This window comes from Branchiostoma lanceolatum, chromosome 9 (assembly GCF_035083965.1).
Source record: "Branchiostoma lanceolatum isolate klBraLanc5 chromosome 9, klBraLanc5.hap2, whole genome shotgun sequence".
Taxonomy (NCBI): domain Eukaryota; kingdom Metazoa; phylum Chordata; class Leptocardii; order Amphioxiformes; family Branchiostomatidae; genus Branchiostoma; species Branchiostoma lanceolatum.
Window position 1 is genome coordinate 3255754 of NC_089730.1, and position 13849 is coordinate 3269602.

The 13849-nt window shown below is 41.2% G+C and overlaps 1 protein-coding gene across 1 annotated transcript; it reads right to left on the bottom strand.

Moving 5' to 3' along the window:
- Positions 1 to 7480: 7480 nt before the first annotated feature.
- Positions 7481 to 12175, bottom strand: LOC136441985 (zinc finger protein 569-like). Its single transcript, XM_066438564.1, has 3 exons — positions 12042 to 12175; positions 10664 to 11269; positions 7481 to 8233 (listed from the first exon to the last, which is right to left on the bottom strand). Exons 2-3 carry the CDS (start codon positions 11248 to 11250, stop codon positions 7513 to 7515), a joined length of 1308 nt encoding a protein of 435 aa, XP_066294661.1. The 5' UTR covers positions 11251 to 11269; positions 12042 to 12175; the 3' UTR covers positions 7481 to 7512.
- Positions 12176 to 13849: the final 1674 nt, after the last annotated feature.

A 13849-nucleotide genomic window follows, 5' to 3' on the forward strand; every position in this document is an offset into this window, starting at 1 on the left:
ACCACATCTGTAGTTACCACCACATGTTTTTAAAGTTTATCATTGATATTTTGCTTGAAAGTACATGTATGTTGAACAGGGCGAACACCTCTTAGCCTCGTAAGTCTTATACGTTTTTAAATATATTATGTATATATGCGTGTGTCATTATATCTGACATGTATCAATTGTTGTTGCTGTTTTATTCATCACATTTCATGTGTATGATATGACATCGAGCTGTATTGCATAATGGAGTTTCTCATTTGAGATGACTAATTTCAGTGTTCAAGTGATGTCGTAAAGCAATCGTGGCTTTATCTTTACAGTTATGATATTCTTAAACATGTGGTATAGCTGTATTGAACACTGTTTGACTACAATCAGAACTTACACAAGTTCGAATGTCTCTTAAGTTATGACGTATAGATAGACTGTCACCGGTTATTATATCTATAGTTACTACATGTACAAGTAGTCACTTAGGTTGGGGTTAACCTCTTTTGTCAGGAAGAAAATGATAAACTGCGTTTCTGAAAATGTGTTGGCTTCCTTCAAGCTATTAAAGCGTTGTACACGTTGTCCCAGGGGTAGTTGGTTTTCTATAGCTAGTTGCTAAAAGCGTCCAGGTTTCGTTTACAGATTAGATGGAAGCGATGTTTTCTAAACGCTTAAGATTGTCTCTTAGTTGAGCTATCACCGTCTGCAGTTATAAAGTCATTTTGGGTTTTCAGAGACGTTAATTTTAGTAATTGCCGTAAAGTTATATTGACCAGTTAAAACGTACTAAAAATGTAATATTCATTGTTGCACAGTGTTTTAATTCTATCTTGCATCCTTAAACTGTAACAATAACTGTATTGTTGGCCTGGATGCTTCGGAGTTTGTTTTATGTTAACTGCAATAAATACATCAAAACATTCTATTTGTTTGTGAGTGTGTGATTTAACTAAAAACTGACAATTTTACCTCACCTTGTTTTTTGTTTTGTTTTTTTTCTATGAAGGGTGGCTTCATGTCGGGTCCGGCATTGGACGCCCATCTTGTCGGTCTACCAGAAAGAGGGGAGCCCCCTCGTGTCGGCCTAGGATTCCCGTTGTGTCTGCCTTCAAGAGGGGATTTCCCTCTTACTGGCTGGCCTAAGATTTCCGTTGTTTCTGCCTTCAAGAGGGGATTCCCCTCTTGCTGGCTGGCCTAGGATTTCCGTTGTGTCTGCCTTCAAGAGGGGATTCCCCTCTTGCTGGCTGGCCTAGTCCCCTCTTGCCGGCCTAGGATTTCCGTTGTTCCTGCCTTCAAGAGGGGAGTCCCCTCTTACTGGCCTAGGATTTCCGTCGTGTCTACCTTAAAGAGGGGGTTCCCCTCGATCCGGCATAGGAAATCTAATAAAAAATCTCGGTGAATCAAAAATCGTAGACACTAAGGCCTTTTTTGTTAATTTTCTTATGTCTGTCATTTGTGTTAATTCAGCCATAACAGCTTTATTTTCAACATGCTGTCGTCTTGAGAATTCAAAATTCAAGACGTCAAAAAGGGAATAAAATGGATTTTCCCTTATTATTTTGGATTCTGTTACGGTTTCTCACCTGTGTGAGTTCTCATATGTATTTTTAGGGAACCAAGCACACTGAACTGTCGACTGCACGCCTCGCACATGTACGGTTTCTCACCAGTGTGAGTCCGCTTGTGTCTCTTAAGATTTGATGGGGTACTAAACTGTTTGCTGCACTCCCCACAACAGTGAGGTTTTTTTCCCTGTGTGAGTCCGGATGTGTGTTTTGAGATCAAACAGCTTAGTAAACCCTTTGTTGCATTCCCCACACATGTACGGTTTCTCTCCAGTGTGTGTCAGCGTGTGTGTCTTCAGCTCGCTCAGCCAACCGAACTGCTTGGTGCACTGCTCACATCTGTACGGTTTCTCACCGGTGTGAGTTCTCATGTGTCTCTTCAGTTCACTCCGATAACGAAACTCCTTGCTGCACTCGGTACACTGGTGAGCACGCGGAGAATTCAGTCGATTTCCACTCCCTCCATCTTCTGGATTCAAATGGAATACAGTTCTGGCTGCCATGTTGATCAAACTCCAGATCCTGCAGGAAGAATTTAGCATCGTAGATTTAATTGCATAGATTTGTGTGGAAAAAACGTGTAAGTTGTATAACTTGTATTGGGGGTGGTACCATTTCGCAAAAGTGCAGTTTTTGCTGAAATACGCACCTAGAAATATGGGAATGGTACAAATGTGTAATGTTTTATATATAAACCAACAACATGGACATGGCATTTTAAAAACTTGAGTGCAGTGCCACGTCGTCCTTGTCTGTCAAAAAAGTGAAGTAAAAAAACCCTGCCAATCTCCCATGCAGACACATGTTACTGGACATCTACAAATAAATGGCTACATGGCGATTGCTAACACTGAAGAATCAACACTTGGTCTGTTTAGCAGAGGCAAAATCTAAGCATAGAAGATCTCTTGCAATGACTGAGATCCGCTTATAACTTAATGGCGGCTTGCTTGTAATGTTTGGAGCAGGTCTCTTGTTGGCCAAAATCCACCTGCATGCTAGTAACTCGATTTTGAATACATATGCTGCGTGAATAACAACGGACAGGTACATGTTTTGTCTCTTTTCTGTCACACCCTGTTTTATAACATAGGGCCATAATCATGAAACCGGCATCTATAATAGTACTTTTTGTACTTACCGAGATATGTTGATGCTCCAAAGTACTGCAGGGTATTTTCACGACGACACGGATGCTCACGGCTTCAGGGTCGGAACTGACAGAAACAGAGCAGTCAATGACTGTTTTATATAGTGACTGCCTGGGTGGATAAAACCGATTTTGTAGGTTGCACCTGTACTATACTTAATTTCACAACAAAGAGGATAATCACTGTTTTGCATGTGTTAAGTTGCATAAAAGGACAGACAACACTTGAGACACGTCAATGGTCTTACCAGTTGGTAGGTATTGTTGTTTGATCGATAAAGCGTTTAAGCGTGTCCAAAATCTTCTTAGAAAAAAAGAACAATGGTGGGCAAGCAGAATTATGGGTTTTTATTTCAGTCGTGTAGAGTCCATTCCAAGTCACCACACGGTTTTTTTAATGATATTTGTAATATCTTCGAATCATTGTTTTATGATTATAAATTGTTATAAATATTTACAAATGTTTAAAAAAAAAGTAAATATGAGATCCCCATCTTTTACAAGTTTTTTTTTTAATTTGCAAACATTTCGAAAGTGACTGCCAAAAGAGATCATTTTTAAAACAAATTTGAAATATAAATTGGTTTATGTCAAGTTTCGAAACAATTCGAAATAAAGATATGGGTCATTTGCCCCCCGTAACGAGCCGCTAATCCTAACAAAGCCTGTTTTGGATCGGCTGTTGACCGCCGACCAGGCAGGAAGTCACTGTGGCGTGACACTGTCTATGGACATCGGGCTGGATTTTGAAGCACAATCCAACTGTAGTTTTGCTGCACAAAAAGGGCTAGCAAACGTTACAGGATCTTACAAACGTTCAGGAACCAACAGTGGTCAAAATGCCGAAAGCAAGGCGCAAAAACTGTCTCATCTACGCCGCATTTAGCCATAATCGGCACGATGCAAAGGGGAGCTATCTATCAATCAAACAAGTTCGGCCGCTGTCAAAGCAAGGGAGGCTCTTTGCAAGCAATACGCTTTCCCTTTCCCCGTGGTATTAGTAAATTGTAAACTGAAAGATAGTATTATATTTTTTAGAGGGATTCTTACCGACAAAATTAAAAATACGAAAGTTCGCAGTAATAACGTCACACAAATTCTACAGTAATGTTTAGAGTTTATCATTCAAATCTTGAACTGTATCAACATACGTTGAAAGATAGATATTTTAGACAACGTGTATCAACTCTACCCCGGGAGAAAGGGCCTGATGCCGTCTGCCGGAACAACACGGGATCCCGGGAACTACTCTCCAAGCAGAGGAGTGAGTCCGGCAGGTTTTTGACGTGTTTTTAGGCGTTTTTGTCAGGCTTTCTACTTTGTCATGGTTTCTTTCACGTGGGTTAAAGATAGAACGAAACCATGACAAAGTAGAAAGCCTGACAAAAACGCCTAAAAACACGTCAAAAACCTGCCGGACCCACTCCTCTGCTTGGAGAGTACCCGGGAACAACACTTCCCACGAGTTCCGAAACAAATCCCACCGGAGAGGATTCCATCTCACACTGTTCAGCTAACAATAAAGCCTGTATGTTTTCCATGCTGGCTGATTGGCGTTCATTATTTGGACTGGGCCTGGCGGAGTTACTGCAGTTATTTTAACGTCCCAGTTGAACGTACATCATCACAGTTCTCTAGCGGCGCGGTGCCGGTACCCGGTGGGGAGGGCGGTGCGGCAGGCTACTGTTACCACTTACAACTTCTGTCGGTACTTTCTGTTACTTCTGTCGCATTTGGGTCGTTTCTGCAAGATGTCCAGGTTTAGTTGATATTGAAGTAGAGAGATAAGACAGTGAATAGGCACTGATAATGTTTCTTTCGGATTGTTGTGCTGCTAACAGAGGCAGAAATTAACTGTTTGTTTACTTAACTCCCGATCCGCTGTCAGAGCACCGCGGGGTATCGGCGCTCCTTCCAAGCGTCTATTTTTGGATGCTATTAACTAATTAACAGCAGATTGTGAATATCTACTTTCGAAAAAAAGATAGAAAATTCGAAATGGCTCTCTTTACATTATACTTTTGCCGTCAGCGCCACTGGCGTCAGCGCCACTGGCGACAGCGGGAACCCCGTGTAAAGACAATTCCCGTCGACGTAGTCCCGCTGTCAACAAATTTTCTCCCGTCAGCTTCGAAGCCGTCGCCCGTCAGCACAGCGGGAGTCCCCGTCAACTTCAAACTCCGTCTAAAGAGAATACGTCGGGCTCGCGTCAGCGGGAGTCAGGGTTTCGGCGATTAGCATAAAGCACGCGTTGATTAGCATACTGTAAGTCTACTTAGATCCCCGGTATATATAGAGAGAGAGATTCGCGGGATCCGCGGCGACTTTTGTGCCATTCATTCATTTCCCCGCGGATATATTTATCGTACTTGTGCCCCCCTCCCCACATTTACGAGTGATGAGCATGGAATATCTACACATAAACAAGGCTTTGCATTGTAGTTTAATACGGGCGGGGAGACGCCGTCTACTGTTGTACAATCAAACAATTTTGTTTCTTGCTTTTGTTATGCTTAAGGCCCCCTCTCATTGGGCTCCGGCACTGCGGCGGCACTGCCACGGCAGATTTTTACGGCACCGTCGCGTTTCTTTCACCAATTTTCATTTGCACTCTCACTGACATGCGGCGCATTTGCGTTTGAAGCCCAGATGAGCAAGTTATTGAATGAACTTTATTGTTCGACAATCGTATATGGTACAATATATGGCACTAAATCAACAATACTGCAAGGCTAACCTATCCTTCAATTATAAGTACAAAACATTATCGATAACAGTGCATGAATTACAATAAAGCCATGTATGGATGATTTTTTCCCTCGCTTTTAGGATGAAGTATAATGAAATTGACCTATGTAGGTGGTATAGGAGTTGGACATGACAACCATACATGGGACATATCGTTCTGTGTACCAGATAGGGTGAAGTTTGTCTTAGTAGTAATACTTTGTAACAGCACATCTGTCTCTTTGCCATAAGTGGGACAGGCCATGGCCATTACAAATTGAAATTTATCTTCAATATTTTATTACATGTGGGACACAATCTGAGTGCCTGGTGTGTTGTGGTGTCGATCCTTTTCAACTTCTAGACAACGTGCGCTGATTCTCAGTGTAGTTATGCTTATTGGTTTATTATGATTTGATGTAATATAGTCTTCCCTACCAAAGTGATTTTTGATTTTATAGTGGTTCCCTCCAGCCAGGGAGAAACGTGAGTTTCACACTTTCTTTAAATGTATATCCAAAACGGTATAAACATTAACTGCGGGGCTAAACCCCGCATAATATGTCTACATAATATGTCTACATAATATGTCTACATAATATGTCTACATAATATGTCCTGAACGTGAGTAGCACAGTCATTTTCTTCTTCGAATGATGAAGTGTTGTATGTTTTTTTTAATAATCCTGTTAGTAGGTAAATTACTTAATCTGAGCGAGAGTATCTAATCAACTATGTTTGACTATCAACGATCAATAGGAATTATTCTAATTCACCCCTTACGGCGAAACATTGAATTTGCGATACAGTGCCTGACTGGTATATCAAGTTCAGTTTATCACTGTATTTCTTGAATGGCACAAGAGCAGGGCGAGTGCATGTAGACGAGGGGTCTGATTCCTTTCCTGAGCGACTAGTCTATCAACTTCCGTACTGGAATAAATGTACAATGCAGATATCTAATTTTCAGTGGGATTAAGCAATATCCCAATGAAAATATCAGAGGATCTACAGCTACAATCCTCAACCTCACTACAATGCAGTAAATTAAGTTTAACCAAACTACGGATCAATAGCTAGGGAAATGGACCGATTGCAGTTTGATGGTAGTGCTTTCAATTAATCAGAAATCGCATTGCTGTCAATGGATCAAAATACAATGCAAAATTATTCTAAAAAATGAATCAAAAAATGATTTCAAGTGATAAAAGGATTTTCACTTATGACACTTGGTGCAACAAAGGTAACATGTTATAGAATATACGTATAACCTTGAAACTGACATATCACTTTTACACAATAGCGCGCGCGGTGAGCTCCCGGTAAGCTCCCGGCAAGCGCGCGGCACTTTGCCACTTGCGTTTTTTTTCAAATTTTGAAAAAAATCGCCATTTCAACCGGCACGCCGGCGGTGTGGACCGGCACTGGTACGGCACTGAGACGTCACTAGGACGGTACGCTGAGGTCTGTGCACGGCACTGCGGCGGTAGCCATTTCCACGCTGCCGCACGCTACCGCCGCAGTACCGCAGCCCAATGAGAGGGGGCCTTTACGCCCGATACTTTCTACAAGATGGCGAAATGCAAGCACCGCAGGTGTCTGTCAGATTTCCGGGCGGTGTGTCTAGAGACGTCGCGACAGCGGCCTCCCGACAGCGGGAAATTTCGCCGCTGACGCGAAAAACGTAATGTAAACTGCGCAGGGGGGTGTAATCAATCTTTAGAAAGTATCAAAAATATAATTCTCAGTGCCATGAATATTTTGAATATTCCACGACAATGTGAGAACAATTAGAAACTGTAAACATATTTCGAACTATTGGAAACTATGAAATATGGATTACAAATACTTACAAAAGTTTCAGATTAATTCTAAACAATGGCAACAAACATCAGTACGGTGACTTGGAATGGACTCTATATTCCAAATTTCAAATTCGGTTTAAGAGAGGTCACATTAGTTAACAGTTAGATCCGCGTTAAAAAGCTGGCATTCAAAACAACCATTACTTTAGTGACTTAAGCTACGTTGAACCACTTGCTGCAATCTTCACACACTAGTTTGAAAGCTTTGAATCCATTCCTCCATTTTCTACAGTCTCCCACAAATGTGAGTCCGAACGTGTATCTTCAAGCCGGAGAGCACAGTAAACTGCTTGCTGCACTTATCACACATGTACGGTTTTTCACCTGTGTGAGTCCGCATGTGACTATTTAGATTTGTCTTTGCAATGAACTGCTTGTCACACTCGCCACACCTGTACGGTCTCTCCCCTGTGTGAGTCCGCATGTGCACCGTCAGAGGACCCTGTAGACTGAACTGCATGCTGCACTCTTTACACTTGTACGGTTTCTCCCCCGTGTGAGTTCTTATATGTGCCTTCAGATTACCAAGTCCAGAAAATTGCCTGCTACACTCCTCACACCGGTAGGGCCTCTCACCAGTGTGAGTCCGCATGTGCACCATCAGCCCTCCCTGTTGACGGAACTTTCGATTGCACTCGGCGCATTGGTACGGTTTCTCACCCGTGTGGGTCCGGATGTGCATCTTTAGACTATTCAGCTCACTAAACTGCCTGTTGCACACCTTACACACATGCGGTTTCTCACCAGTGTGAATCTTCATATGCCTCTTCAGATTGCCTGGCCTATTAAAGTGCCTATTACACTCCTCACATGTGTATTTTTTCTCTACGTTGTGCTTGTCACAGTTTTCCCAATCGTCGACTCCGTACTGTTGATCCATGTGTGTCGAAGATTCTCCCGACTTTTTCGACTTCTCTTTGGCTCTGTTTTCCATGATGAGCGAATAGCTGTAAGAAAAATACCACACTTCAATTATGCCTATGATCATATATCGGTGCAATGAACGAACCTTGTAGATGGAACATATCACAGCGGAACCTTGCATTAAAAAAAAATTAAAAAAACGCGTTATGTAATATGACTTAAAAGCAGACATTTGTTTGTGAACGATGTTTTTTTCCCTAACCAGAAAATTATATCTTATTTGGTCCTGAGAAAGGTAACACCGATGATTTACATGGCTATGCTTCTGAACAATTTTGACTCTGCCAGTTCCTTGTGATAGTGCAATACCCACGGACATTTTGTGTTAAATGTAATGTAAAAAGTCTATGGTAGATTCTTGACTGTACTTCTATGTCAATATTTTATTGCGATCGTGATTTATACGTAAATGTATTTTAAAGAGAATGACCTCAATTTGTTGAAAATATTTGCGATTTTAAACATTGTAACACCGGCGCAATTCAGGTAACTACGGAAACCTGCGATGCTGTTGTTTGTTGTCTGTAAAAAGTTGTGCAATAATAATAATAAACCATTCTACTACTACAAAACTAAGCAAAGACAGGACGAAATGAAAACTTGCATAATTCCTAAAAGGACAAATGTTTTCAAATGTTTATAATCCAAAATCTGCCCGGCATCAGCCTCTCTCAGTCTCTGCGGGTGACGGTCGCTGGAAAATAGTAGAAATTGGCCAAATAGAGTCAATTGTATGAAGGGAGTCGGCTACGGAGATAGGGCCCAATAGGCAACCCTAGCGGATGGAAACGTTATTCTCCATGGCCAAAGTCCCCCGGCAAATGTTCTCTCTATAGCCGACGCGGGTAGTCTGGTAGAGACTAGTGTTTACCTCAGATTTCGATTAGATTCTAGTCTATAAGATTGCAGGCCTTATATGGCCATGGCACAACTAAAAAAAATTAAATAAGTCCCGCTAAATGTAGTCATAGACAGTACTTACCGAAAAACAACACTCCAACCGACTGCACTGTGTTTTCACGGCAACACAGATGCTCACGGCTTCAGAGTCGGAAATGACATAAAAAGAATGGTCAATGACGAGTTTACGTAATGACCGAATGGGTGGATAAAACCGGTTCGATTGGTTATGGGTTCATCATGAAACAAAAGGTAGTATGATTTGGATGCACTGATTTGCATGAGGTAAGATCAGACTACATGAAAAGAAGTAGAACATACCATGAAATTCTTGTGGCTATGACTCAGCTTTTTCTATGCTGTCGTATTACGTCAGCTCAATTTTGAATATACAAACAATAATAGTTTTACCAATATATAAATATAATTGTTGTATCGATTGAGCAATGGAACGTCTTCAAAAAGCGGTTTAGATGTAGAGAAATGATCTTTCTGTCGGCGGGTGAAAATGATGGGCAGGCTCAATCGTGGTTCAGTGTTCCCGGTTATAAAAGTTTTATCCTGATCACCCAAGTGAAACAAAAAATGGAAAATAATAGTAAATATATTTTGGTTGTAAGGGAGGGGATAGGGGATAGCTTGTTTAGCCGTAGAGAACTTGGACACAGTACGAAAGTGGCTTAAACTCAAAACGTTATAACATGTATGTACATGTCTATGCTTTCGGATTTACAATGTTGCAAAAATATGGTTTGGTAAGCTATGAAACGATCACCCTTAATCGAACATAGTGGTATGTTTTAACATAGCGGCGTTAATCGATTTTAGTGATAGCTTATTACATGTGGGGTTCGTTTGTTTGTCATGTGCAGAATGAAGCATGTTTCGGGATAACTAACTGCCATTCGCTCGGCTTTGCCAAATTTGGAGGGCGTTGCAGAAGTTGTGAATCATCCATTGTGAAGCAAAAAAACAAGCTTTTAAAAAAGCTGGCCGGAGGCCAAGATGTTTTAATAAACATTTAGCTGGTTAGGTGTTGTGAGTCAGATGACGATATGTGACACGAATAATAGAACACCTTGGTGACTTGAATTAGACTAATGATAACAAGGCTGAACTTAGATAAACACTGCTACATTAGTTGTGTCAAAGTGGATGGCAATGGTATTTAAACTTTTTTTATTTATCTTTTATTGCATTTGAACATTATGAGAAGAACAGAAAAACATACTTAAAGGAAAATAAATACCACGGATCCTGTCAATACATCAACATAATATGTAAGCAAATAGGAAACTGCGCGCAGATCATGGATATTGGATTGGTAATCAAGGAAAATAAACATATAATGTAGCATTCAGAACAACAAGCAGGTAAGCAGTACTAATATTCACATTCAACCAAATGACTCCCACTAGAGAGCTGACTGGCTGCACTCCTCACAATTATACAGTTTAACTTCAGATTCCAATATCAGATAATTGCCTCTTCGTTAAACCTACCACAAAAGGCTCTGATTAGTCTGCAACAAGATTCTACTGCATTTATTTCACACATGTGGTTTCTCACCAGTATGAGTCTTCTGTATATGTCTCTTAAGAGCAAACAGTCGACTGAACTGCCTGCTGCATTCCTCACATCTGTAGGGTTTCTCACCAGTGTGAGTTCGCATGTGTTTCCTCAGATCGCTCAAGTTAGTAAACTGCCTACTGCACTCCTCACACTTGTAAGGTTTTTCCCCTGTGTGAGTCCGCATGTGACTTTTCAGCTGGGCTAAACATCTGAAGCCTTTGTTGCAATTTTCACACACGTACAGTTTTTCCCCAGTGTGAGTCAGCTTGTGACTCCTCAGGTTACAGGATGTAATGAAGCTTTTGCCACATTGTTTACACCTGTGTGGTCTCTCACCAGTGTGAGTTCTCGTGTGTCTCTTCAGCTCACCAGACGTAGTGAATGGCTTGTTGCACTCCTCACATCGGTACGGTTTCTCACCAGTGTGAATCCGCAAGTGTCTCTTCAGATCAGCCTGGTAACGAAACTTCTTGCTGCACTCGATACACTGATGGGTATAAGGAGAATCTCGTTCTTGCCCATTCCCTCCATCTTCTTGCTTCAGTTGAGATACAGCTCTGGTAGCCATGTTGATTAAACTTCAGATCCTGTTGGAACAAATAAGCAGCGTAGATTACTTCAATAAATTGATTAAATAGATTACTGGCATATATTTGTGTACCAGTGTGAACAAACTTGTATATTGTATACTAGTACTTAGTCTAACAATTGCATCTTAACATGAATTGGGTCCGGCCCTTTAGAAACTTCTTGTTCTAGCCATCAAACCGGTCTAGGGGATCTCAGTACAGAACAAAAGATAGTATGGATCGGATATTCTTATTTGCATATATTGCATATATGAAACATTTGAGGGGCAAGCCTGTACTATTGCTTGCATAGGGGGCATAGCAAAAATACTGGAAAGTAAGTTGAAATGTAACGTTAAACATAATTTATTTGATATCTGCGGATAGTGACGAAACTCGTGTGTTCCTTTCAAGTTCAAGGTGTGAACTTCCTGCCAATCTTCCATGAAGACTTAATAATCTATTATTCAACATCTACACATACATGGCTCGGTGATTGCTAACAGTATCATTCTAATTGGAAATCTACATTTGGTCTGTCTAGCATTATAGCAGATCTCTTGCAATTAGTGAGATCCGCCTTAACGTGGCGGCGGCTTACTTATTATTTTGGAACCGTTCTCTAGTTGGACATTCTAAAATCTATATGCCAGTAACTGGACTTGATATACACATTCTGTTTGATTAAGAACGGGCAATAATGTTTACATTTCTTTTCTGTAACACCTTTTTTATAACACAGGGCCGTGGATGATCAGGAAACTGGAACTTGACCATTATAAGTACTTACCGAGATACGCTGATGCTCCAAAGTTAGTGCAGGATGTTTTCACGACGTCACAGATCCTTACGACTTCAAGGTTGGAACTGACAGAAACAGGGCAGTCAATGGCGGGTTTATGAAGGGTAGATGAAACCGGTTTTGTATGTAATGTGCATGTACTTATTTCAAATCAAAGGAGAGAACCACGTTTTGCATGTACTGATTTACATAAAGGTAAATCGGACAACATATTAGACACGTCAATAGTCTTCCCAGTATGTTGGTATTGTTGGATAGATAAAGCGTTGAGTTAAAATGGCGGGCAAGCAGAATCATGGGTTTTTACTTCCGGAGGTGAAAGGTCAAAATCTATATGTCTGACCACGTGACACGAGCCTGCAGACATGGAGGCCCTATACGATGCAAGTCATGTAACCAGCTGGGGCACAAGGCCAAAATGTGCCGCTTCTGATCTGCTGGCGAAGAAGAGACCGCCGTGTCACACACCCATAAGACTCCATGTAACCATCCACCGCAGGACTTTGTGATTAAGACTGAAAATAGATATGACATTCTGAACCATCTAGAAGGCGGACATCAAACATTAATGACAGTTATATAAGGTCTGAGATAAATACCATGAGAAAGATAAGAGCTGCAAATACATCTGAAGACCTAACTGTGGAGATGGAACACAGTGACACTACGAGGAACACTTCTAAGAAAGGAAATATGCACAGGAAAAAGGTGAGACGGGGAAAGGGGGGCAAGACAAGCAAGTCAACCTCAAGGGGGGTTACTTTTGGGTACAATAACATTAGGGGGGTCTCCTCAAAACAAACCGACTTAGTACACCTACTCCACTCAGAAGACCTTAGTATGTTCGGTTTATGTGAAACCTTCCTAAGTGAGGACAGACAGCTCAGTATAAAGGGTTTCAACTGGGTTGGGAAAAATAGAAGAAATGATAGCGGGAAGAAGTCAGGAGGGGGTATTGGTCTGTTGGTAAGACATGACATACAGATTCTCGATGACAACATACTAGGATCCAAGGAAGATGAGCATGAAAGAATGTGGGTAAAAATATGTGTGGGACAGAAAGATATTTTCGTTGTCGGTATAGCTTATTTCCCAAACCCCGGAACAGACAATGATAAGGTCTCAAACCTTTTCCACCAACTTCTAGTGGACTCACTCGCACTCGAAAGTATGGGGTTAAATAACAGAATCTTAATGGGAGATTTTAATGGTAAAATCGGTTCATTAATCCCAAATGGCTCTGACAAAATAGACTTCAATGGACGTGCCCTGTTATCCTTTGTAGAGGACAGCGATATGGTCATAGGAAACTGCTTAGAAAAGTGTGAAGGAGAAATAACCTGGTTTCGCAAAGACCAACAATCTACCTTAGACTACATATTCCTCTCTGACAGCGTGAAAAGTATGATAAGTAAAATCGTTATTGATGAGGAACGCACCCTTAACTTAGGTAGTGACCACAATGTAATTACCCTGTATCTTAACATCACAAACGCCCAGTCGGATAACAGTAAACACAGGAAAATACCTAGGTGGAACATCACACCCACTCAAGACTGGACTACATACAGGGAGGAGATCACTAAGACATTTAAAAACTGGACCCCATATGAAAACGCACCGGTTCAAGCGATATATGACGATTGGAAGAGTAAAGTCATTGAGGTTGCGAATAGAACTATTGGCAAGAAGCTTATGAGGTTAGGAAAACAACCATATGTTTGGAATGAGGAGATAGAAAAAGCCATCTTTAACCGTAGAGAAGCAAATAAGGCACATAGAGTATGGACTAAAAT

What these genes read in the sequence shown, in the direction of transcription:
- LOC136441985 (XM_066438564.1), bottom strand. Translation starts at nt 11,250, where the DNA reads ATGGCTACCAGAGCTGTATCTCAACTGAAGCAAGAAGATGGAGGGAAT. An exon ending in ACTGGTGAGAAACCACATGT is followed by an intron (nt 8,234 to 10,663) that starts GTGAAATAAATG and finishes TTTTTCTTACAG; the next exon opens with CTATTCGCTCATCATGGAAA.